The 25,916-nt window shown below is 33.5% G+C and overlaps 1 protein-coding gene across 1 annotated transcript in view; it reads right to left on the bottom strand.

Moving 5' to 3' along the window:
* Nucleotides 1-25,409, bottom strand: part of LOC140048489 (run domain Beclin-1-interacting and cysteine-rich domain-containing protein-like) — a 106,892-nt gene extending 81,483 nt beyond the window's left edge. The window contains exons 1-3 of the mRNA XM_072093220.1: nt 25,307-25,409; nt 14,984-15,137; nt 7,840-8,062 (exon numbers count right to left, since the gene is read on the bottom strand). Of these exons, the coding sequence (XP_071949321.1) occupies nt 7,840-8,062; nt 14,984-15,137; nt 25,307-25,362 (433 nt within the window). The 5' untranslated portion in view covers nt 25,363-25,409. The remainder of the gene's footprint in view (nt 1-7,839; nt 8,063-14,983; nt 15,138-25,306) is intronic.
* Between the last annotated feature and the right edge of the window lie 507 nt (nt 25,410-25,916).

Below are 25,916 nucleotides of genomic sequence, written 5' to 3'. Positions count from 1 at the left end.
CATGTTTTGGGGGACAATACAACTTTAATGTTGATGTTTATATTACGCTTTTATTAAAATAATTAAGAATAAATAGTTTTCGTTTGTGTTTCATATGCTTCGTATTCACTCGCGAAAACAACGTAACACACACCACAAACAAACTACACGATGTTGGAATGTCCATGCAGCATGTTTGTTATTGCGCGATATTTTCATCTATACACATGCGCAGTTTGTTTGTTTGTTCGTAATTACAATTACTGCGCATGTCTATTCATAAATAAATTCTCCTCAGTCCGGCGCGTGTACATTTACAGATAACGCGATTTACAACTACTCGCCTGTACAATTTAATAAGCCTCCTAACGAAAAACTCGTTTTAATTTATTCGAGTGACGCGAAAAATCATCGCTGATGGCAAGTACTGTAACGCTACATCGCTGTCATTTATTATAGGCTGGCGAAGACGGCGGCAAAGCCGTTGTGATTACGTCCGTCCGATATTGATTAGGCCTACACTTTAATAATTGTATAAACAACCAACCACATTTCATACATTTCTAGCCTTCTTTGAACTTTAAAGTAAGTTGTGTTATTAGCCGATTTTGGGGGTCGACTTATATTCAGGTCATACCAAAATCAACGATATTCTAGGTCAAAGTTGGGGGTCGACTTATACTTCGGGTCAACCTATACTCCGGAAAATACGGTAAGCTTTTCAGTGTGATCACTCATCTGTGACATCATTTATACGCCATTTTGTGAAATCACATTATCAGTCATATCTCTAGTCATCACATATCAATCAAATTCACTATACATAAACTTCAGGTCATGGGTAAAAATTTTAGAAAATAAAAACGTACACGTACGTAGGGTCATTAAAAATGCTTAAAATTCCGTTTTGATCAATTTAGTGCATGAATTAGGCCATTTGCGTTTTTCAAAAAATTACTGCGCAAAAACCTAAGCGATACTTGTATACATTTAAAACATTAAATATATTTGATGTAATTGAATTAAATACTGCCATAATAATGTACAAAGCCCATGGACAACAACTTCCTCCTATAATCCAACTGTATTTTAAACAAAATAAAGATATCCATAACAATAATACCAGACAGCATGAACATTTTAATACCAATTTAAGGAAAACTATGTTAAAAAAAATGTGTTTATCAAATAAAGGAATTTTAATATGGAATAAACTCTCCGTTGAACTTAAAAACTCCACAAATGTTCATGTAGTTAGAAAACTGTACAAAAAAACGTCTATTAGAAAATTATATAATATGATAAAGTAATTAGTAAACCCATTCCTATGCATTTGATTTCAGAAAGTAATTCGTAAACCCATTCTTCTTTTGTAAATCAAAAAAAAAAATTTAATTGTTTGCTTAGTATTAATGTAGTATTTTGTTGCAGAAAACTTCTTTGAAATTATAATTTTTAGCTGATTTACATTTATTAATGAATTTGATATTTAAATGGTGAAAATGATGAAATGATGAAATGGTGTCTCAGAAAACCAGGAGGTTTGAGTGATAGAGACCCCGCAGATTACTTAAAAAAAATAATTAAAAAATTGGTTTACAAAATATTATAGTGCATGTTTAACAGTAAAAATGATGAGGGGAGAAGACCAAAACATGGACAAGCTAATTATTTACAAATAAATAAATAATAAAATAACAATTAAAAAAAATATGTACAGTGTATTTTTTTTTTTAGATAGTAATTATAATATTATTTACAAAACAAACAAGGATTTGCGTTTTAAATGAATGTACAGTAGTAGTTTAAAATATATAGACATTTGTGTATACTCGACAAACTGTTAAAAATTGTAAACTGTATAGTGAATGAAAACATAAAGAAAATAGAATTTGTCTTGAGAAAAAAAAAACTACTGTACCAACTAAAGCATATTTCACTCTTACCCAGTTAAACGGTCTGCCTATCATCAAGCTGGTTGTGTTTTGTTCTAATCAACTGAGAAAGGGCAACACGTTATTGTGATGGACCAGATTGAATATTTCAATATATATATATGACGCTAAAAACCAACATACCATTAACTGGAGGGCTGGTTTATAATTTTCCCAATTATAGGTGAACATTGTGATAAAAGATAATTTTAATGAAATTTCATTTTTTTAAATATGAGCGCAAAATGTTAATGTATGCCATCATCCTATGATGTTAAAATTGGTAATAGGTAAACACATTATTGTTTAAAGGCGAATATTAAACACTAATACATAAACAATTGGCTTGAGCAACAAACTTAGTAAAAAAAAAGTCAGAATTTATGCTAATTGGAACACTGTAAATAATAGCTTATCTAGGATAGACAATTGTAAATAATTATCTTGGTGTATATGTTGATAAACATTTAATTTGGGATAAACAAATAGAAAATGTTTGTAAAAAAAGCTGGCATATACATGTTAAAAAAAGCCAAACCATTTATCCTAAAACACACTCTTGTAAATGTCTATAACAGTATAGTTGTGCCACACTTAACGTTTACAGGTTATTCAAAATTAGCTTTTCTATTGCAGACTTAAAGAAAATAAATACACCTTTATGGCCTTCCTGGACTTTCATAAAGCATTCGACAGTGTTTGGCGAAACGGCTTACTTAAAGCCGTTTGGTCATCAGGTATTAGGGGCAAAATTTGGCGATTGATCGATAAACTTTATGAAGATGTTAAAGGTTCTGTAAGATTTGGAGATATCGACACAGAATTCTTCAAAATTCAACAGGGTGTAAAGCAGGCTGTGTACTTTCTCCAATCCAATTTAACATTTCCATAAATGAATTTAGAAAAATGCTAGTATCAAACAATATTGGTATCAAAATAAATAACACTTTGATAAGTGGGTTATTCTGGGCAGATGATGTTGTATTAGTTGCCAATAGCAAACATGAATTGTCAAAAATGCTTGATCTTGCAGCATTATTTGCAAAAAAATGGAAGTAAATTTTAACTTTGATAAATCCAATGTTCTGGTTTTTGGAAAAAGAATTGACAGCCATAAACAATGGAAGCTAGGGGAGAGATTTATTGTTGACGCAGAGACTTACAAATACCTTGGTGTCCATAAGAAACTAAATGACAATGTGCAGTTCCAAAATGTAATTACAAAATGCAATAGGCTTATAGCTTATATCAAATTGTTAATTGACAATTGCAATAATTTTAACAGGGTATTTTTTGCAGATATATTATAGAGGACAATCGGTCTACCTGTAATTAATTACGGATCAATAAAGTTGATATTGATAAAATAGAAAAATTACAATTGCAAATGGCTAGATATATTCTTAAGGCATCTAGAAACACGCCGCATGCAACCTTATATGGTGAACTGGGTTGGTTCCCACTAAATGTCACACACTATAGCTTGCATATAAAATATTTTAATCGAATTGTACACATGGAATCACATCGTTGGCCAAAGGTTTTGCTTAATGCTCTGCTTCAACTTAATTGTAATCAGAATGATGTTCGTTTTAAATTTTTAACTTGTTTACATACTACTTTTTCTAAATGTGGATTAGATAATTTGTTTGAAGAGACATGTAACACGATAGATAACCCCACCGTAGATCTGACCAGCTTTATGTTGTCTAAGATTAAAGAACGTGCTTGTATTGATTGGAGGAGTTATCTTGCATTAAAATCTTCTCTTTTAGACTATCAAATTATTAAAGAAACCCCCTGCCTAGAAAAATATTGACTTGAACCATTAGACTTCGAAAGCGCAAGCATAAAATTGTAATTGCGATCTAATACGTTACCATTAAACAGACGTACCTCAAGCTGGTCAGATAAAAGCAATAATGACGGTCTATGTACCCTATGTAACTCTAAATCCACTGTCCTGCGCTCCAGAATATTAGACTGGAGGAATTGGTAATACTCGAGGCAAAATCTATCAAATGCAATTAACGTTTGGAACCAATTTATTATTGGAACAATATACCAAAAATTAATGCATGTTCTTGGTTCACCTACTTGATCTTCCTATAAATATTGAAGTTGTATTCGATAGATTTTGTAAAGGTTTCACCAAACGGGCATGGAAAAAGAGAAGAGAAATCAACAATGAAAATGATTAGTTCTTTGCTTTTTAAATCCTGTATTACTTTTAATATTTATTTTTTTTTTATATCTTGTACACAATCTATTTCAAGTTTCCTTGTATTGTAAATAGGCCTATTGTTATATCATTTTTTTTCTTTAACTTTTATTTTATTTTACTGTATTATGGACGCACCTTCATTCAAGAAGTGTGCCATTGTTTCAAAAGTATTACTTTTGTTAAAATGTTATTTTTTTATATCGTACATAATTTAGTTTAAGTTTCCTTGTACTGAAAATAGGCCTATTGTTAAATCATTTTTTTTTCTAACTTTTATTTGACTCACTCTGGATGCACCTTCATTCAAAAGTGTATTTGTATTTTTTTTTTTTTGTGCATGGCCCCAGGGAAGAACAAGCATGTGTTGATCTGGTCCTTCGTTGTTATATAAAGTTGAATTGAATTGAATAAAGTGAGGCTTGCAGTACACCATATGTTTTCAAAAAGGAAATAAAGTATAGTTGAGAATACCTCAACTTTTGGTTGTTATACTACAAATGTCTGTTTTAGTACAAGACTGTTATTAACATCAGTAGCTTGAAGGAAGAGCATAAACAAAACCACTGCTAATAACATTCATATGCAGATTTCTTTTTTTTTCTTTTTTTACTACGGAAAACACTTCACAAAATATCACCAAGGGCTGAGAAGTTCGCCATCAGAATTTGAGTGACTAAGGAAAATTACACAACTCATTAACACCAAAATCACCCCAATATCAGTAATACATATGAAAAGGCTGTGGCTTTAAGTTTAAAACTTCACAAGATAATGAAAAGTCATACCCATCCTTTACACGATTCCTACAATTTTAATGGATTTGGAATCCGACTTTTGCTACCGAGAACATCAAATTTATTTGTGCCAAATAGCATTCATAGTTTCAAATCAAATGTAAAAAAACCCTAATATTTTAACCGTACATTTAAAGCAAGTTTTAACATTTTTTAAACATACATTTAATGACTTTACTGTATTGCTACAAATTGTATGTGCCTGTAATGTTTTGATGTTTGATATTTGTTATATATAGTGTAATTGTTACTGTATAATGTAACTGTTATTGCAGAGTATCACAAATTTCTGTATATTTATAAGGAAAATAACATTTTCTTGCATATGACAGAGCAAACACAGGGAGAGATCTTCTTCAGGGTTTATTCAAGTGTATATGTGGCTCAATATGTAATGATACTATAGTATTTTTAACCATGGCAGATAACTCTTTGTTATTGTATGGAATAATCTTTTTTTGTATTATTCTTTCTTTCTGTCCCTTTTGTGTTGGTCGCGTTTCTATCTATATATAAATTATGGTTAATTCTGACATAGGCGAGCACAATGGAAAAACTTTGGTACTAATCTCAGATGTACTATCTCAGATGTACCGCGAAACGTAGATTTGATAACATTAGTTTTCAGTACTACGCTATTGTTCCATTTTTGTCTTTTACAACGACAAAATTTAGCATTGCCTATCGAAATTTGTGGATATCACAGGGTTATTTTCACACACTCTCGCTGTTGTTCAACTGGCTTCCGGGTACGTCACTTCCTGCAAAATGGCCGTTGGTGGCGACATTCAATATTAAATACAAATATTTTAGTGGTTCAACTGATCGTGAACTACTGCAATTAATTTGTTTTAGATATTCAACTAAAAGGCATTTACTTTACGTACAATTACGTACAACCTACAATTTGTTTTAGTAATTTAACTATTATTGAAGGCCTTTACTTTTACGTGAACTACAATGTGATTTTAGTGATTCAACTGAATCGTGAACTACAATTTATTTGTTTTAGATATTCAACTAATCAATTATAAAGGCCTTTACTTTACGTGAAATACAATTTGTTTTAGTAATTGAACTAATTATTTATGCTATTTATTAATCATTCAATCAAATTTAGGTGCGATTCAATGTTACTACTATTATAGGAGGTCTGGTAGGCCTACCAGAGAAACACCTTTACTGTTTATCATTATCGAATATTTCTGTTGCTTGCTCTATTTATAATTAAATATGGTTTCTACTACGACCGATATATAAGTAGGCTACAAAAGTTGTTTTTGATCATTTCTTCCAAAATTAACAAGATGCTGTTGTCATGATATATTGTGATACAAATGTTAAAGCACCACTCACTGTCTGTCACCCACTTTGATAAACTATGCTTTTGGTCTCTTGGTACGGTCACGTTAGAGACGGTTTCAGTGATTGATGACCCCTATTAACGGGTTCCTCCTGTGTGTAACGTTCAGATAATATATATAATAATATAATATGTATATTATACGTATACTGTTCTTTACAATTATATTATTTGCATCTTACGGTCTTATGATTAATACCAATTGTTGTAAAGTTTTTACATCATTACAGGGGAATTAATGTACATTTTGTTTACAAATAATTAAATCTATTGAGTAACTTTTCCCCTTCACGTTCCTATAACCACCGATTGCTGTCACGTGTCCATACATCATTACTGACAGGGGACATAATCAATCATAATTGGCATACATTTCGCATCTTACCAAACTTATTTTCAGTACAGGTTCAAATCTCACACACTCATTCGGCGGAAGACCGAATATAATAATTAACCTACAATGTTCTCTATTCATACATTTTTTAATTTTACTGATTACACTATGCCCAAGATAAAGAAAAAATCAACTACGTTTCACGTCTACTACCGAAGACAACGAAGGAAATGCAAAGCATGAAACCGGTTAGTTTGATAGCATTCACACAACAACAGTCCCACATAGAATACCCACGTTACCTTATAACTTGCCCTACCACAATATACTCTAATTTGCTATATTACCCTGGAAGCGATATTTTTGGCGTACCTAATTTATGGACCATCATGAAACATCACAAAATAAACATGCATTACTCATCAGTCATATGCATAGGTGTCACCCGGGCTTTAATTTCCAGAGGCAATGGTCATGTTTTCAAGAACCATTCGGGTACACCCACTAGAGGGTGCGAGTTTTCCGTTAGGAGGCTTATTAATTGTACAGGCGAGTAGTTGTAAATCGCGTTATCTGTAAATGTACATGCGCTCAACTAAGGAGAATTTATTTTATGAATAGACATGCGCAGTAATTGTAATTACGAACAAACAAACAAACTGCGCATGTGTATAGTTGAAAATATCGCGCAATAACAAACATGCTGCATGGACATTCCGACGTCGTAGTTCGTTTGTGGTGTGTGTTACGACGTTTTCGCGAGTGAATAAGAAGCATATAAAACACAAACGAAAACTATTTATTCTTAATTATCTTAAAAGCGTAATATTAACATCAAAATGAGTCCTTGTGATATATTAATATTTTATTGACCAGTACTTGTTGGAGTTGTATTATTTTGCACAATGTAGGTATTAAATTTAAAACTTCTGTAAGTGATTGATGATAGGCCACTGACCTTGATAGGCCACTGACCTTGCTAGGCCTTGACATAACATATTTTTTCAGGCTGATTTTTTTCAAAAATCGCATGGTCGGAGTATAAGTCGACCCCCTGATTTTCCCACAAAGTCTTGACCTATACTCCGGAAAATACGGTATAGGTTGATGAAAGACAAATAATTTTTTTAGTTTCACTGGAAAATATTTTATTTTCTATAGTTTCAAAATGTAAACGACTTAAAGTATTAAGACCCACTGTATAAACTTACCATAGTAACAAAGTTGAACATGTTCTTGATTCTTCACAAGCAGTTTAAGTTGGGATGATAAGCTCAAATTCTCAAGACTAATTTTAACCCATAATTCACCTTTAACACAACCTTGTTCCACTGCTTGACGACTTATTTGGTCAATAGAGGGTGCTAATACTGGATCTAGTGTCCGGAGTCTCTTGATAAAAATCCAATGATCATCAAGATGTGTAAACATCATCTAAAGTATTTAATAGTAGCATTGTTTTACAATTGACAAGACAATGACAAAAAAAGAACAAAATTTAATTTTAAAATAATATAGGTATATATAATATATATAAGATTTTTATCAAAATTTGCCTATAATTTAATTTTTTTTTAACTTGGATACTGTATACTGTATTATCTATATTTAAATTTGCTTAATTCTGACATACTGTAGGCGAGCACAATGGAAAAACTTCGGGAAAGATCTCCGCCTATAGTACCTCATCTATCGCAGATGTACTGCGAAACGTAGATTTGATAACATTAGTTCTCAGTATTACGATATTGTTCCATATTTCTCTCTTAGGAAGATATCTTGGAGGGTTTTAAAAAGAAATATTGGGTTTCATTGGTAGATTTTTAAGCGTTGACGGTAAAGTTAGTTCTGGGTTCACAGTGAGTTATCATCTTGCAACTACCTGGTTGAAAGTTGGCTGTTGGTGGCAATAGCCATTTCAGTCTTTTTGTTTATTTTCGGACCGCGCATATGAAGCTACAGTACAGTAGAACCTCCATTTTACGTACGGTACGGGACCGAAAGGCGAACGTAAAACACAGGATTCGTAAAATCCAGGTTGACCTTAAATTTACCCCAAATACATAGAGATCGTAGCTATAAAGGCTGCCGTGTTTGCCTACAGTATGCAGGTGGTCACTAGCTTAGCTAGGCTAGGCCCTTCCTAGACTAATCTAGGCCAGGCTAGCAGGCCTAGCAAGATGTGAGGCCTAGAAAAGTACAGTATATACAGGCTGTGCGATTTAGAAAGTGTTATAAATAAAATATCAATGTTCTTGTATTTCTATCAATAAAAACAGTCACTGCTGTAGGGGAATGCACATGAGTTCCTCACACAGCAGCCATGGCTTTGTGCTTTGTTGTTGTTAAATTGCGCCCTCAATGTAAGAAAATGATGACGTCATCGGTAATTTTAAGCGTACGTAAAATCAAGGGAACGTAAAATCAGGGTACGTAAAACGAAAGTTCTATGGTAATTAGCAAAATAAAAATTATACTGCAAATTAATAAAGATCAAATTAAATATACTAGATGGTATGCTCGCTTTTCTCGCGTACCATCTAGGGATCCCCACAGATGGTTCTCGAATACAATAGAACCCACAGGGACATTTTGGGACACTAAACAGAAACGGAAGTGTCCCCTTAATTTTGGTATTCAGAAATAAAGACAAAATCACGAATACTGGATACCATAAAGAACAATTAATTGATTTAGACTCAGGAAATTGAGAAATGGAAATTTAACAAACGGAGATTGGGCGGCACGGGGTGGTGGTGATGGAACCGCAATAATAAAGTTGATTGTATTTATATGTATAAGAACCTCACTAAATAAATACAGTAAGACATTCGGTGATTGGAAATGCTAGCTCTTATTTACGGTAATAACAAATTAAACAGATAGTCTACCTCTTATTAACACTTTCACCGCCAAAGACAGAAATCTCCGTCTTTCGATGCCTAGCGCCAGACCGCCAAAGACGGAAATTTCCGTCTTTGACTTTTTATTGCACAATTTGTTAGATCAGGTATATATGGACCGCATGGAGAAATTTCAACATCCAAATCGATCTGGACCGTAAATATTTTGATACTTTATTAACCCCTAGTGCCATGACCCAGCTGGCCTACATCGCGTCCTATCCGTATCCAACAACATAATGTGCTTTACTGCAGACGAAGCAATTGCAGAAATATTTGCCGACTCTGACTCTGAAAATGAGTATTTATTATCCCCAGATGATGAAGGTATATTTGTACCTAAATCTGGTTTATAAAATGTAATAAATAATTGGAGATAATTTAGCTAGCCTAGCCTAGGCTAGTTTGTAGAATAGGTTGAGAAACGTGACACTGACAGAGAGTGCAGCCAGGCTAAAAACCTCATTATCTCTGCTTTGTTCTCCGATTGAGCCTAAAGTGCTAAAAGTGAGCCAAGTTCTTTGTACAATTATGTGGTATTACAGTTTTATTTCAATAAAGTGTTTGGTACCATTGGAAAGTTTATTTCTATCTCATTATTTGAGTGTATATTGCATGTTATTCTGATTACAAACACCTTTGCTATGAGCTTTGAAAAACAAGTAAATTTATCTAAAATGGCTGGCGGTGAGGGGTACTTCCTTTATTGAATGCCTGGCGGTGAAAGTGTTAAGCTAGGGATTATAAGACAGTTTGCTAAATATTTAGGGCTAATCATCGGTTGCGGTGTTAAAATTCCTGGAAACATTTGTGCGAACAAAACTGGATCGAATTTCATGAGTCATGAGTACTGATTTGTTGGGCCGTGATTTATGATGCCTATGGGATCTAGACTTATTTTTTCGAATAAATGTACTACTATTACAATCTCATCAATGAAAACACAAATATGTATATGCTTATTCACTTATTTATGAAAACGCATACTATAAAGTTTCGTTTGTCTGTAAAATGATGTAATCAAGCTGTTTACAGTAGTAACTAAAAGCCAAATTGTAGTTGGAGAAAAGATACTACGAAGCTTGTTTATGTTATGTTGTGTGCCGTTATGTTTTTACCATTGACAGCCATTGGAGTGGAGCTGTATCATGGAGGTTGGTGTTTGCCTTCCAATCCCGATTTAGTGCCATTTATTATATGTTTATAACTCACACTCTTTTAACTGCACTCCCTAAGCCTCGAATGAGACTTAGTTTAACTGCATGATGCCTATTATATACTCTACGATAATCATTTGATTTCCTAACTTTTTATTTTATGTTGTATGAGTAGGCCTAATAAAGTTTATTTTGTATTCTTGTTTTATTGTAACCATGTACACATCAGTAGGCCTAATTCGCTGGTTGGAATGGATGGTAACCGAAAACGTGAGCTATAGACCTAGTTTAGTTCTTATAAGTCTAACTACACTCCCAGTTTGATGAATCTTCATTTATCGGTCATGGATCTAAAATTATCCAAAAGCCACTTAAGTTTTACTGTTCTGTATACAACACACGACAATATTTCTAATCTAAGAATTTGTCGAAATAATGCGCCCTCTATTTACCGAGGAATTTGAAGGTTCAAATACAGATTGGAATGTTCCATTTATCGCAAATTAATACATTTGTATACATACTGTATATTAAATCTATCAAAATAGTATTTTTTAAAGAAAATCGCCCTGTCTTCAACATTATGCAGTGGGAAAGCCACTTCGCGTTTTGACCGTTAAATCGTGTAAAATCGACTTACTTCCGCATTGACGATTTTGAAGCGCCACCTATCGTTGAAAACTAAAACCACGATTTTTCGTCGCCTAGCAAATAAGTGCTGTTTTATTTTAAGCTCTCATGAATATTTAAGAACCGCCCAACATTACCTATTATGGTAAAATCATTTCCTAATAAGTATAATTGAATAACCAATCGGTTTCCTTCAAAGAAACCGAAGCTAATACAATACATTCGGCGACTGAAGTCGGGACTCGTGAAATTTATAAATGTGGTACGATTTGACTACTGTTTTGTTGTCCATTTTCTGAATAGTCGGAGGTGCATCCCAACAAATTAAAAAGATTATAATCAATTGTTTTATCAAGAATAATATTAGTTTAATCGAGTATGATATATTTCTATCCTGTTCAAAATTTGTTGGTGTATTCTCAGGCCTCGAAAGGTAGGTACATTTTCTAGCTGTGAGCGTGGTTTCGGCAACGCGAGACACGTGTGTCAGTATAGGCGATAGCGAGACGTGTGTTGTACTGTGTTGATGCTGATCCGATAGTCGTTAAGTTGTACTGATTACGAGTATCATTGGTCCTGGCCGGCCTGGCCTGGTGATCTGATCCCCCCAAAAAAATACTTTTTTTCAATCAGTATTAATATTATTATTTAATTTTTCATTTATTATTTGATTTATTAGCCTCAATAGATGCCTAGCTAGGTTACTAGTAGGCCTAGATTATATAAATAATAATAGCAAATACTGTAATAATTAATTAATAAAATACAGCTTCCATTTGACATTAACATTTTTTTTTTAAATAATATTTATTTTCAGGAATCGTTGATGATGCAGAGTTCTTTGTCTTTGTGACTTCAAACTGAGAGTGAAGTGGATAAAAAGATGACACCGGTACCTACCGACATTGTCATACCCAAACTATAATTTAATTATTTAAAACAAAATGTTGAATTACAAATATATGTATGTTGCAGAGGATTTTAGATGAATTACAATACAAATATTTATGTTGAATGCAAACCTACTACACTATACTCTGTAAATTATGTTATTGTCATGTGGTAGACCTTAAAAATTGAATATTTATTGTATGTTAGGCCTATTTTATATTTTATTAATACTGTATTTTAATATTACTATTAATTTATATTATACAGTACTAGTTTGTACATGTTTTTACCCTGTATCTGTAGATTATTAATTTTTCTAACAGGGATTTTAAATTCAGGACTGTTCAATTTTTCTAAATATTTTATTTTAACGATTTTCTAGGGTACAATTTCGGAAAAAAGACATTGGTTGATTTTGCCGTTAAATTACAGATTATCGTTTTGTTCAAATACATTTAATTTTACATGACAATATATTAAAACCATTTATGAATTTATTTCACTAACAATATTTTTCCGATAATCAGCTAAATTTACAAATATTGTGTTTTTCCAACACCCTAAAATTTAGCAATTTTGAACTAAATTAGAAAAGTAGGGCGCCCTCTCCGAGTCGAAATTTGACACGATTTGTCGACTGGCTGTCCCACTGTATGATGCTGTACTCGAACTGTTCAATTGGTTTTCAGTTATTAAAAACAATTATCGTAGGAGATAGGAAAATGCGAAGCATCCTCGTATTATTGTGTGCGGGTATTTTTCAAGATGGACATCCATTAGACAGTGTATACCACGATCGGAAAACACCTCTATTTGTGGCAAATCGTTGAACCTAAATCCTTTTTAATTGTCAATAACTAATTATCCAACTCAATTTAATTAGTAAACAGGGTTACATCAGGTGGTTAAAATAAGTACCGAAAGTATGAACTAACTTTTATATACCATCGAGTAAAAATTCTTGAAGTAAGGCGCGATTTACCAAATTTTTCCCTTACGTAAATTTATATACAATAGATTCATAAAGTATCGGAGTATAGTATACAAAATTAAATTGGGAGAACTGATGATAAGACCTTTTGTTTGAAATTGAGTGAAACCATGATAGCTGAGTTGTTGAGTAAACTGGCAGAACTGTATAACGGTGTGCTATCGCCATGTTGCAAGCCGTCTAAAACGTCTTCCTTCTTAGACCGAAACGGCCCACTGTGTCGCGAAAGTTAGTTTTACAAAAGATAAATATTGTATCAAATATACCAATTAGGATGGTATTTATTTTAATAAACGCCCAATACCTCCCCAATAAAACATCAATTAGAATAATAATCGCCCCACCCCCAATCATCTAATAAATGCCCATCCACATTTATACACACAATATTGTATTATATTTAACAAACAATGATACATTAACACAATTATAATATTTGTAGTAGACTTCATCGGACTGTTATCTAAAATTTACCAAGCATTTTTCATATCTACTAGAGGATTTCATTTGATTATAAATGTTACCATATTATTAAAACTAAAAAATTAAATTTATCTCTCGAATAAGCACCTTCCTCAAATGAACTCCGCCTCCCCACCTCCACCCTGTAAGTAAGGGCCCTACCAAACAATAAACACTATACTTTATACGGCATACCATTCTTCGGACTTTTGCACAATCTCAAACTGGCGGTAAGTACAGTACTGTATTCTTGCTCATGTTTCTACCTCATGCACGCTGCTCGTGCCAAACATAAGATTTGGCACCCTTTTACCATTTTTCCAAACACCAAATGCAGTAATAACACTAGGTTATGGTTTCTTACTAATTACTTGTTTCTAAGCTGCTATAGGCCTATTATAGGCGATAGCTGAATGCGGGACGATTCGGTCCACTTTTAGACCGATATATCTAACTAAGAGATGCTTCTAATTCTATTAGCTCCCAGGGTTTTATGATATGAAATATTGTGAAGTACATGTATGTTTTGTTATTTTTTTTGAATTTTTAATTTTTAAGTAATAAGTAATGTAATTTAAGTTTTATGTAATTTATTTTCAAGGAATGTAGTCTACACCAACAGAAAACATACATTGTTATTCATCTTAAAGAAAAACCACTAAACATTTTTACCACCACAAATCAAGACATTCAACTGAACAACAGAAGACTGCACAAGATTATTTAACCAGACCAGACTGTTCTCCAGTCGGAAATGATAATAATATAAACTTTGGAAGCTTATACAAAACATGACAATTTACCAGACGACCATGAAATGTAGTATTATGTCCTATACCAAACAAACATTAAGACGGAAATAACCGACATAATAATATTAATGAATAAAATAATGAACGTCTATTATTTTAATATATTTACACAAACAAAATTAGAACAAAGATGTATATTAAAAATGAATATCTAACAAGATTCTTTTTTTGTGACTGCATGTTTTGCAAAAATTCATTTTACAGTGAGCACTAACATTATTTGCAATGACTCTGCAAATTTGTATTTAAAATTGCTTGCTTGAACCTTAAAATCATTATACGATGGTGCCCGTCCATTGGATGGGTACCTGCTAGTACCATAATAAATACCATATTGACTTTGGCCAACAATTGGATTGAGAAAAAACAATTAATTAACAGACATCAAGTTGGAAATCAATTGGTTTATTTTATTTTTAAAGAGAAATCCAATACTTTCTTTGGCCAAAAGCTAAATTTTTTATATCCTATCTTTTATTTTTCATGTTTCTTTAAAGTTTTACACTTACTTGATTTTGTCTAAGTTTATGGCATAGTATCTTGTTGACAGCACTACATAGCCTACCAAGTCCACCATATGTTGACCATACATAGGTTGAATGAGATGCTAGTAATCCCTCAACAGTTGATTTAAGTGATAGTAATAACTCTTGCAAAGTATCTCTAGAATGAAAATTATGTAAGACTTTATTTACATGGTGATAGTGGCATTTTATTTCAAATGGTTAAAGATAACTTTCAAAAACCTATAACACACAATTTATTAAGAACGAGCACACAATGGGTTCCTCGATTTAAAAATCCAATTCGTCTCACGGCTGTTCATACACGGTAAGTCGAGCGCCCTCAGTAATAACAGATGACGTGAAACCAGAGCTGCAAATTGTTTGCGAAGTTAATCATATCAGAACTTTACATTTCATTATACTACCTATGTTTACAATTTACCTACTAATTTTAGTAAATGTTATACTTAATTCTTACTTTAAAATAGTTCTATCTAGCAAAGTTATGTTAATGACATCTTTTATTGTTTTTTATTGAAATATTTGCAAAGCCTAGACTGGAAATGGGAAGTAGTTACGTTTATTTACAAATGCGATCAAGTTGTTCATGTAGCTGAAAAAGTCCTCTTCATTTATTACATTTCTTAATAATACCGGTAATTATTGTTGTATACAGTACATATAAGGTAAGACTAATATTTATTATGTATTAACTGCTTTTATTTTTGTGTAAAAATTTGACACTTTATGAGCAAGACTATAATGAGATGTATCAATGCCAAATTTGCAACAACTTGCTTTCTCTCAAAAATGTACAATACAAACACCATGTCAGCATTTTTTTTTTATTTCATGTACAAATAAAGTATTCAAACCAGTCGGAAAAACAAAATCGATTGTTTTACGTGAAATTGCAAAGTTTCACAGGGGATTCAAAAGAAATTCCTATGATTATTAAAGATGCACTACCATCTGTGATCCTGATATGTGAGCACTGCAAAGAAAAATTAAACCTCACTGATCTAATCACAAGTGCAAAACCATCAAGGAACAGGTACATTCGATCATTGTAAAAGCTGTAAAAGCCTCAACATCAAACCAACCAAGTCTGGCCATGCGAGTTGAAGAAAATGGCTCACAAATTATTGAGGAAAGATGTAATAGATGGAAGAATGGCTCTTCAGAGTAAGTTTGTTTGTATATTTGCAGAAAAGTGAGCGTTTTCTATATAGTTTTACATTTCTACTTTTTCCCAAATTTACTTTAAATACTGAATCCTAATAATCTCAGAAAAAAGTCTTGACAAATCTGAATAAAAGTAAAAAATTGACCTTTAAACCTGTTTCTATACATAACTATGGATAATTTTTTTTTAAAATAAAATATGGGGTTTTCATGAAAACAAAAATGATTAAATTTTCATTGAGCTCAAATGACATCAACATTTTACCTATAGTGTATTGTAGCAACTGTTTCTATGCGTAACTAAGTTTTTTTTAATACAGGGTTTCATGACTACAAAAAATTGATTACATAGCTTTACTACTTTTTCCCAAATTTACTTATTAGTCAGGCAGCATTTGTATTTTACTTCATATATTTAGCCAAGTTTGATTTTTCACTTTTAAGTGATCAAGGACATCACAACGAACAACTTCCAACTTGTTGTCCAAATTCTAAACGCGTTTTTCCTTCGCTGGGGGCGCTTTTTCAAAATGGCCGCTTATGCTATCAAGTACTTATATCTCGGCAACCACTAATCGTAGAGACTTGGTTTTAATCTTAAAATTTTTGTAAGGTACATATTTCTATTTACTCTAATAGAATATTTTGACCAGAAATGACTAAAAATGCCATTTCTGACTGTTTGACCTTTGACCTTCTATCATCATATCTCGAGAACTAATGGTCACACAGACTTGAAATTTGTTTCAAATTGTTCGCAGTATGCCTTTTTATATTTACTGTAATTAAATGTTTTGTTTTAAAGCAAACAGAAATGCCATATCTGACCTCTTGCCCTAATGCATGTAATATCCACAACTGAGAGTCTATAGATTTGTCTAGTATTGTTTATAACTTGTACCGGTACTTGTGGTTTTGTTGATGATATCCCTTGTTCCAAAATCAATATTTCAAATCACCAATGGAACTGTTATAATAAATAAATACATACCATAAATATTGAATATAGTCAGATTACCCTCTCCAGTCAATAAAGTTCATCGATATCGTCTACTAGCTCTACATTCCAGTCCTTTGTATTCTCACATTCATCACCACACTCACATGCATCAGTACTGAGCAAGTTGTTTTTCTTACAACTACAGCGATTTGTTGAACATGAACCATCACAGGTACATCGACGAATTTCTAGAAGAGCTTCTGGTGCTGGTGGATTGTTGCAAAATACCGGCTTCAAGTGACCATCTTCTAGTTGCCAGGAGTAGTCAGTTGCTGGTGGAATAGATGGAGTTGGCTTGCATGATGAATTCCATACAATAGACATGTAGAAGTATGCTCTTTCAACGTGTGGTCTAAGAGTTCCCATGGTTGGAGGTAATTGTTGTCCTTCCTTGCCTTTCTGTGCAAATAACATCCATCTCAAGTCTGTGTGACATAATCTGCCTTGATCTTAAAAGTACTGTATAATATGCAAACATATCTTTCCATTTGCCTGAAAATCCAATTTGGTATTTCAGAGGTCAGTCCATATACAGCAAATGCATCTAGTATTTCATCGTCACATTTCATAAGTGCTTTGAAATGGGCGGACACTCCTTTTCCAGCAAATGTACCTGTGTTATCTGTACCTTTAAATGCGTACCATCCAATCAGTGCTGCTGATATTTGTTTTCAAAGTCGGTAATAGCATTCCCATATAGGTATTTTTCCCCTCTTTTCCTAAAAAATGTGGTCATTGGAGGAAGTCGAGGATAGCTTCCTGTTAAAAGGATAAAGACATCAGTATCTACAGAAAATATGTCAACATTGGCACTTGGGTCTTTGTTCATACAATCAAAGGCATACAATAAGACCAGTTGGTCCCCTTCTTCTAATGTGTGTTGTCCGTGTGTCATCTCTAGCATCATGACAACTTCTGAGAGATTGCAGTTTGCCATCATGGACGTGTGATGCGTTACTAGGACCTTCTTCGTGTTGTTCTTGAAGTGATTAGATATCTTCTCTGACAGATATTTTGTAAGTTCAGCTTTGGTCTCTTTGTGCGATAAAAATGTCTTAATGTTCTTAATCTCCGTGTTGTCATTGACATGGTAGTGAATGGTAGTTGTTTTCTGTGTTCTCTTATCTCGCGTAGATTCTTTTAAAGATGCTGATAGATATTGATCAAATAAAAGATGTCAGAAGCATTGAACTTATCAGACACCTTCTTTACCATATTGACGACACACATTCCATCAATAATTAGGATTGATGCTGCTTTTTATCATCTTTCTGTACAAGCCTGTTGACATTATCTGGTAGAGGGAGTTCTGTTATTGACTGCAATACCTTGGATTTTCCAGAAAGCATTATCATTCTTCCATCTGGATGGAAATTTGATGGTGGAGTGCTATTGAACTCATAGTTGCCTATGACATCCTTTAGAGGAACTCTGGCCTGCTTTTCACCACAACTAACAATCTAGACAGCAGCTTTCTCTCTTGCTTAATTGAAACTAGTTGACCTTTAATTTTGGTTTTCACCACTGCTCCTACATCCTTGAAATAAGAGAAGTTGTTTTTCTTTTGAGGGTCCCAACATTTTACGGTTTTTTCAACCATTCGTGAAGTCACAAATTTATCCAATGCTTCTTTTCCTAATTGGTCTCGCTTTTCAATCATTTAACTGACATCATCGGAGGTTACCATGCCAGGCACTGAGTTGGCTTGTCACTGAGTTCCACGGGGATCTCACAAGGCTAGCATTGTTTGCTAGGTGTTAGCGACAAGGCCTAGGCTGGAACTATAGTTTATAACTATTTAACTAAGGCCTCTCTGTACAACATTTATATCAGCATAGGTACATTATTATACAAGTAAATGTATATGTACTAATAATAAGTATGATTTCCCAGCAAACACTGTTTAAATCGGTTTAAAAAACTCCATTTAAACTCATGAATCTAATCTGCTTGAACTTTCAGCCAATCACAGGCTAGGATTATGTATGGAGATAATGAGTGGATTTTATTTATTTTAAAACTTTAATTTCCAAGCTTAAGTGAATGTTTTAAAGCATCAATAATTGAAAAATCAATAATGTGTTACAAATATGGATGTTCTGAGCAATCTGTCGAAAAATGTTATCTATAACCAACATGTTGTGGATATCACACAAGTTATGGTCAAAGGTCAGATATGGTTTTTTCGGCCATCTTGAAACAAACCTTTGCATTAAAGCAAATAGAAACATGTATTTTCAGAACAATTTGGGATAAATATCAACTCTTTCTGACCAATAGTTATTGAGATATGATAAGATCAGGTCAAAGGTCAAATGGTCAGAAATAGTATTTCCGGTCATTTTAGGGCAAAATGTTCCATTAAATAGAATTATGTACCTTACGAACATTTTAAAACTAAAACCAAGTCTCTACGATTAGTGGTTGCCGAGATATAAGTACTTGATAGCATAGGCGGCCATTTTGAAAAAGCGCCCCCAGCGAATGAAAAAAGCGTTTAGAATTTGGACAACAAGTTGGAAGTTGTTTCTTGTGATGTCCTTGATCACTTAAAAGTGAAAAATCAAATTTGGCTAAATATATGAAGTAAAGTTAATATAGTGACAAATGCTGCCTGACTTTATATCTACTGAATCCCAAAAATCACTGAATAAAAAAGTCTGATCTTGTGAAAGGGTCATTTGTGGGTCAATTTATGTCAAAATGTATTATTTATGTTATCTTAGAACCTGTTTCTATGCGTAACTAAGGATAATTGATTTTTAAAATACAGTTGAACCTCTCGTAAGCGGCCACCCTCGGGACCTGGAAAAGTGGCCGCTTACAGGAGGTTCTGCCGATAAAGGGCCAAAATCACGTATTATGGCTATGCACGATATTTTTAAGTGTTCCTAAACGCAACGAGCCTCTTAATTTTCCAGCTAATTGTATTATTGTTTATAATCAGGTGGTTTAGTATTATTTATCATTTTTAGACAAATTTTAAAAGCGTTTATCATATGAAAAATGGTTGGTCAAAATCTGTGTAGTTTTCTCATCTCTTCACAGAAATGTTTTTAAAACCGCTTCGAAATAAAGCTAATATATAAAGAAATACAATAAACATGGACCTCTGATTTATAGGTCCATGCAATAATTGCATGTAAAACTATTCAACCGGTCTGGAGAAAGTTTAAAGATATGCTGGTTCAGTGTCTTCCAAATGAGGTTACAGTACAGCAAGACTTCCCAAAGTGGGTTAATGTAATTTTGGGAACAACAAACAAACTTGTAAACGAATTAATTTCAGTTTTTACTTTTTGTATATATAAATCCTCCATAATATATAAAGAACTAGAAACGACAGAAAAAAAAAGAATCTGCAAATATTTGTATAACTTTTATACTGCTGAACAGAAATTGAAAAATAGTAAAGACAAGATATTTGACCTATTGAATAATTAAAATATATATGTTCTGGAGATCTCTCTCCCTACGCTTTAAAATGGTATTTTATATTAGTGTGACATATGCTGCATAAGAAGTTTTAATATAAATGTGTAGCCCTTTTTTATTTCAAGTGATTTTAAATGTAACCCTTGATTATGTTTTTAGACAATTTTAATATTACAGTATATGAAATCCGCAATATTCAGCATGTCTGTATATGTGACCCGATCTGGCAAAACCCTACTTTTGTCGGAAATATTCATTTTGAATTTTTTCATATATTTGGATTATTTGAATCATAAGCTTTGCAATGGTGTTTATTTCATAAATATTGAGTAAATATTTATAAAGTTATTATATTTTAAAAACTTATAAATCATTCAATTAGTTTACAAGAAAAGTTTGCAATGAAATTCTTTTTGATACGCGCAGAAAACTCACTCCGTAGCAACGCGGTATTTTGGTCTAAGGCACAATGACGTCATACCAGGAAGTGTGTGCGATATAGCAGCAGCATGGACACTATTGTCAATTTGACTGATTTCAGACGCCGTTTTAACCTATTTAGTCACTCAAATTAACTATTTTTCACTATTGAAAAGCAGCATTATAACTACCAAGCTAATGTTAACTGGTTTCGAAAGTGTTTACGATATCAACAGCAAAAAACCAAGCAGGCCTAGCTTGGCCTAGGCGCGCCTATTCAGATTTTCGCCGTCATCGCCTGTAAGACCTACTGCTGATGATGGGTGTTCATCAGGCCGTGTATGGCAGCGGTGCATCGACACGGGGGCTAGCGTTAGCCTAGACAAGTTAGGCGCCTTGCAGAGTCACAGCTAACTGCAAGCTAACATTACATTGTATTGACGATTACATTTGTTTTTTTTTTATAACGTGGAAGATTCGCTGTGATGTTTGGGCTTGAATCCAATGATTTAAAAAAACATTTAATATCGGAAAGGAATGGACAATAAATTAAATGAATAAATAATTAAGAGCCGATTGGATATATAAAATGTATAAATAAAACTATTGACAATAACTAGAAATTATGATAATTATTTTTGTTCAGAGAAGTAGAAATTTTATATAATTTAGGAAATGTATAGACTTTATGATACTGTGATTGTGAGAATGAAATGTTCAGGTTATATACATTTCGCATGGAAATGCTCAATTGGCAGGAAACACTATGTACTACATGGCACATATTATACTCAGGATTGTCAAAAACCTAATGTTAAGGACCATTTTATTTGTAAAAATAATGCATTTTGAAACATGAAACCAGGTCATTCCTTGTTTTAAAAGAGAATACACTCTTGAATGTTTTATTTTACCTACGACAAATATTTCTTGAGATACGGTAAAGAGATATGAATAGGTCAATAAGAGGTCAATAACCTCACTTCCGGTCATTTTGGGATAAAATATTTCATTACAGCAAATAAAAATATGCATGGTCTGAACAATTTGGGCCTAATCTTAATTCTCTATGACAAGCCATTACCGAGATATGATAAGACCAGGTCAAAGGTCAAACTGCCAGAAACTGTAGTAGCGGCCATTTTTTGACAAAATTTTCTGTTAGAGCAAATAGGAATGTATATATTGTGAACTATTTGACACCAAAATCGATACTCTACGACAAGCGGTTACAAAGTTATAGACCAATTTAAAATGGCAGCCATTTTGGACGCCATCTTGGATTTCTCAGAGAGCACAAGGAGGATTTTTCGGGACTTTTAGTATGATGTTCCAATCATAGTTCTTGACCTTTCCTGAAAAAATTAGCTTGTTACCAGAAATTTTCGGGTCAAACCCTAATGCTCTTGGACTCTTTTCATCAAATTTTTCTGTTAGAATGAATGTAAATATGTATATTTCCAACAATTTGATACTAAATTGAAGTTTCTACGACCAGTACATGTACTTACAATACATAGATATAAAGATGCCCTAGTATGTGGGTCAAAGGTCAGAAATGGCATTTCTGATCATTTTTCACTAACATGTCCCATTAGACTGAATATGAATGCATGCCTTCTCAACATTTTGAGACTAAAAAAATTAAAATCGAGATACAAGTACTTATTTGTGTTTGTTCATATAACCCTTGACCCTGACCCTTTGACCTTTTTTAACATTTTTCAAAATGTGCAACAAATAATAAAATGTATATTGCAAACAATTTAAGACCTAATTTTTTAAGTGTCTATGACCAGTAGTTACGGAGATCTATACATACATGCCCTGGGTAGTGGGTCAAAGGTCAGAAATGGCATTTCCGGTCATTTTTTACTAAAATGTCCCATTAGACTGAATATAAATGTATACCTTCTGATCAATTTGAGACCAAAATTACCTTGCTGTGACCAGTGGTTGTCGAGATTTAACTACCTATTGGTGTTTGGTATAACCTTTCACCTGACCTTTTGACCTTTCGCCACATTTTCAAATTGTGTAACCAAGCCAAAAATGATTGTTTAACCATCCTAAACAAATTTGTGAAGTCAAGTCTCTGGACCTCAAAGTGCATACGAAAGTTACTAGAGTATTAAACCATGTGCAAAATTTGAAAGAAATCCATTTTTTTTAGTCTGCCACTACTATTTTTTATATTTCTTTGATTCTTACAGACAATGGCTCTTAAACTGTTTTAACATTTCGAAAATATTTGATACATTTTTAAGTAGTCACTAATTTTTAAAATCACGAAACTATTTAAGTGGATACCAGCCTCATTTTTGCTGCTAAGTGAGCATAAGTTTTAGAATACATGACATGGGCAGAGAGCACGTGTATCGTCGTCTTGCTCCTCAGCAGGAATGTACAGTATACGTTACACTTCATTGATTTTGCCGTAGCTGCACTTGTAATCTGGCCTCATTTCACAGCCTTCGCTCTGCTTCACTGGGCGCTTATATAAATGAAACTTTCACCATTCAAGAGACAAACAAATATATTTTTTATTATTCATTTTAAACCCGGAACCCCACTTTAAACAGAGCGTTGTTAATTCAAATCATTTTAAATATACCAACACAATAGAAATAAAAATTACTTGATCAAATGTAGGCCTAATCAGGGAAGATAATTAGGTGATAAGAATAAAAATTGATAAGTATAAAAATTATACGTTGTTGGTGCTTTACCTCTGGGCTTAATTGAATTGTAATATACTATACAACAGTTAATTTTTTATTAATTAATGTTGTCTTACGTAAATAAAAAAGACACAAACATACGTTTATAAAAATATAATACTACATTGAAATAAATGTTAACAAATATAATGCCTTGCCCTAATTAAACGAAGTTTACAATTAATGGTCATTTTTATTGGCACACATTTCACCGAGACCTGTAAAATAAAAAAACAATTTAAATATAAAAATATTCATACGGCAAAAGCATACCACTAGTTTTGCGCCAATCAAATCATTACCAAAACAAGTAATTATTCAAATTGGGTACGAGTAGGCCAAATAATGGGTACGAGTAAGCCAAAAATGGGTACGGGTAAGCCAAATAATCGGTGTCTGATCATTTCGGCCGCCAGTCATTTCGGCCGCCGGTTATGGAATTGCCAAATTCATGAAACGCCAAAAAGGACAAAATATGTATTGTTAATTTCGGCCGCCAGAATTGTAATTATTCTTGAATATGTATGACACGCCATGTGTGTTAAAATGTTAATATTTTACTAAATAGTGTATTATTAAGCCGAATCGGCGGTCTTCAATTCCAGAAACAGCAAGCGATATTTATAGCGTGCACATTGCCATCACTACAGTGAATATTAATATTTTTTTAATAAGAAGGAGTTGATGCTGAAGTTTTTAGCCCATTGCACAACTGATCTCTAGTTTAAATGACCATAATTCTCTGTGGCGTTCCATAGACTTGATAAAGTTATTTTTTTTCACTGTAATTCTGTACAGTTATTTCTGGCTATTTCAATTTGGCGAGCCATACCTGGCAGCCGAAATGATCATGCCATATTTTGTCCTTTTTGGAGTTTCATGAATTTGGTCGTTCCATAACCGGCGGCCGAAATGATTGGCGGCCGAAATGCACTGTGACCAAATAATCGGTACGAGTAAGCCAAATACTTGGGTACGAGTAAGCCAAATATTTAGGTACGAGTTGGCATGGGTACGGGTTGGTTTGGGTACGGGTTAGCCAAAGTGGGTACGAGTTAGTTGACCAATTATTTGGGTACGGGTTAGCCAAGTTGCGTACGAGTTGGCATGGGTACGGGTTGGTTTGGGTACGCGTTGACCAGCACCCCCTACTACTAACCCTCCTCCTAGCTAGGCCTAGGCCTCTAGGCCTAACTACTATCTAGGGCCTCTAGGCCTACTCTAGCTAGGCTAGTTAGAGGAGGTCATCAACATATTGTTGGAAATACAACATTTCTTAAATGGCATGATTAGCAATGGTAGTTCAATCACATTTAGAAACTTGATAAATACCGCAAAAACGTAGGCCTAGCCTAGGTAGACCTAGGCCTAGGCCTATATTAACATTACTAGGCCTAGGCCTAGGATAGGCCTAGTTTGATCTAAAAAATGGGACGAATCAATCGCCGACCCGCCCGGAATCCCCTCCCTACCCTGACCTTTTTTAGTAATTTTAAGTTAGAGTCCGGGTGGTACGGTACTAAACTGCACCGTCACCTATAAACTTATGGCGAACTTTTATCCTACCTTGAATTATCTGGATTACATTCGGAGGAGGAGGAGGAGGAGGTAGGCCTAGACATTATCGTAATTTGGTAAGCATAATATAGGCGGCCTCCTACTACTAGCCTAGTACTAGGCTAATACAGTAGTACTTTTTAGGAGACTAGTAATAGTATGGAACGCCGTTACTGCCTTCTTCGGCTCTTTTACCATTCGGTCCTTTACTGAGGCGGACTTGTATTGATGGTTATAATAGGTATTAATGCATTTTCCACATTCTTTGCGTCAAACTTTAACTAACCTAATCGTAATTTCAATGTTAACCATGAGATCTGTAATTGTGTTCACCCAGATATTGTTCCCCTTAATAACATTAATATTACTGAAAAAACTATTTTCGAGGCTCTATTGTCATTGAAACCCAACAAATCCCCTGGACCAGACGGGATTACACCTAAAATGTTATCCATGTCAGCTCCAATTATTGCCCCAGTGTTGTGCAAAATGTTTAACAAGTTCTTAACGGATGGCTTTGTACCAAAAGATTGGAAACTCGCGAATGTCACTCCTATTTTTAGTCAGGTAATCGTAACGATGTTAATAATTATCGACCCATATCGCTATGTTCTATTAT

Source organism: Antedon mediterranea, chromosome 5, assembly GCF_964355755.1.
Source record: "Antedon mediterranea chromosome 5, ecAntMedi1.1, whole genome shotgun sequence".
Classification (NCBI taxonomy): Eukaryota; Metazoa; Echinodermata; class Crinoidea; order Comatulida; family Antedonidae; genus Antedon; species Antedon mediterranea.
Note: the sequence above shows the minus strand (reverse complement) of the source record. Positions and strands in the feature narration are given on the sequence as shown.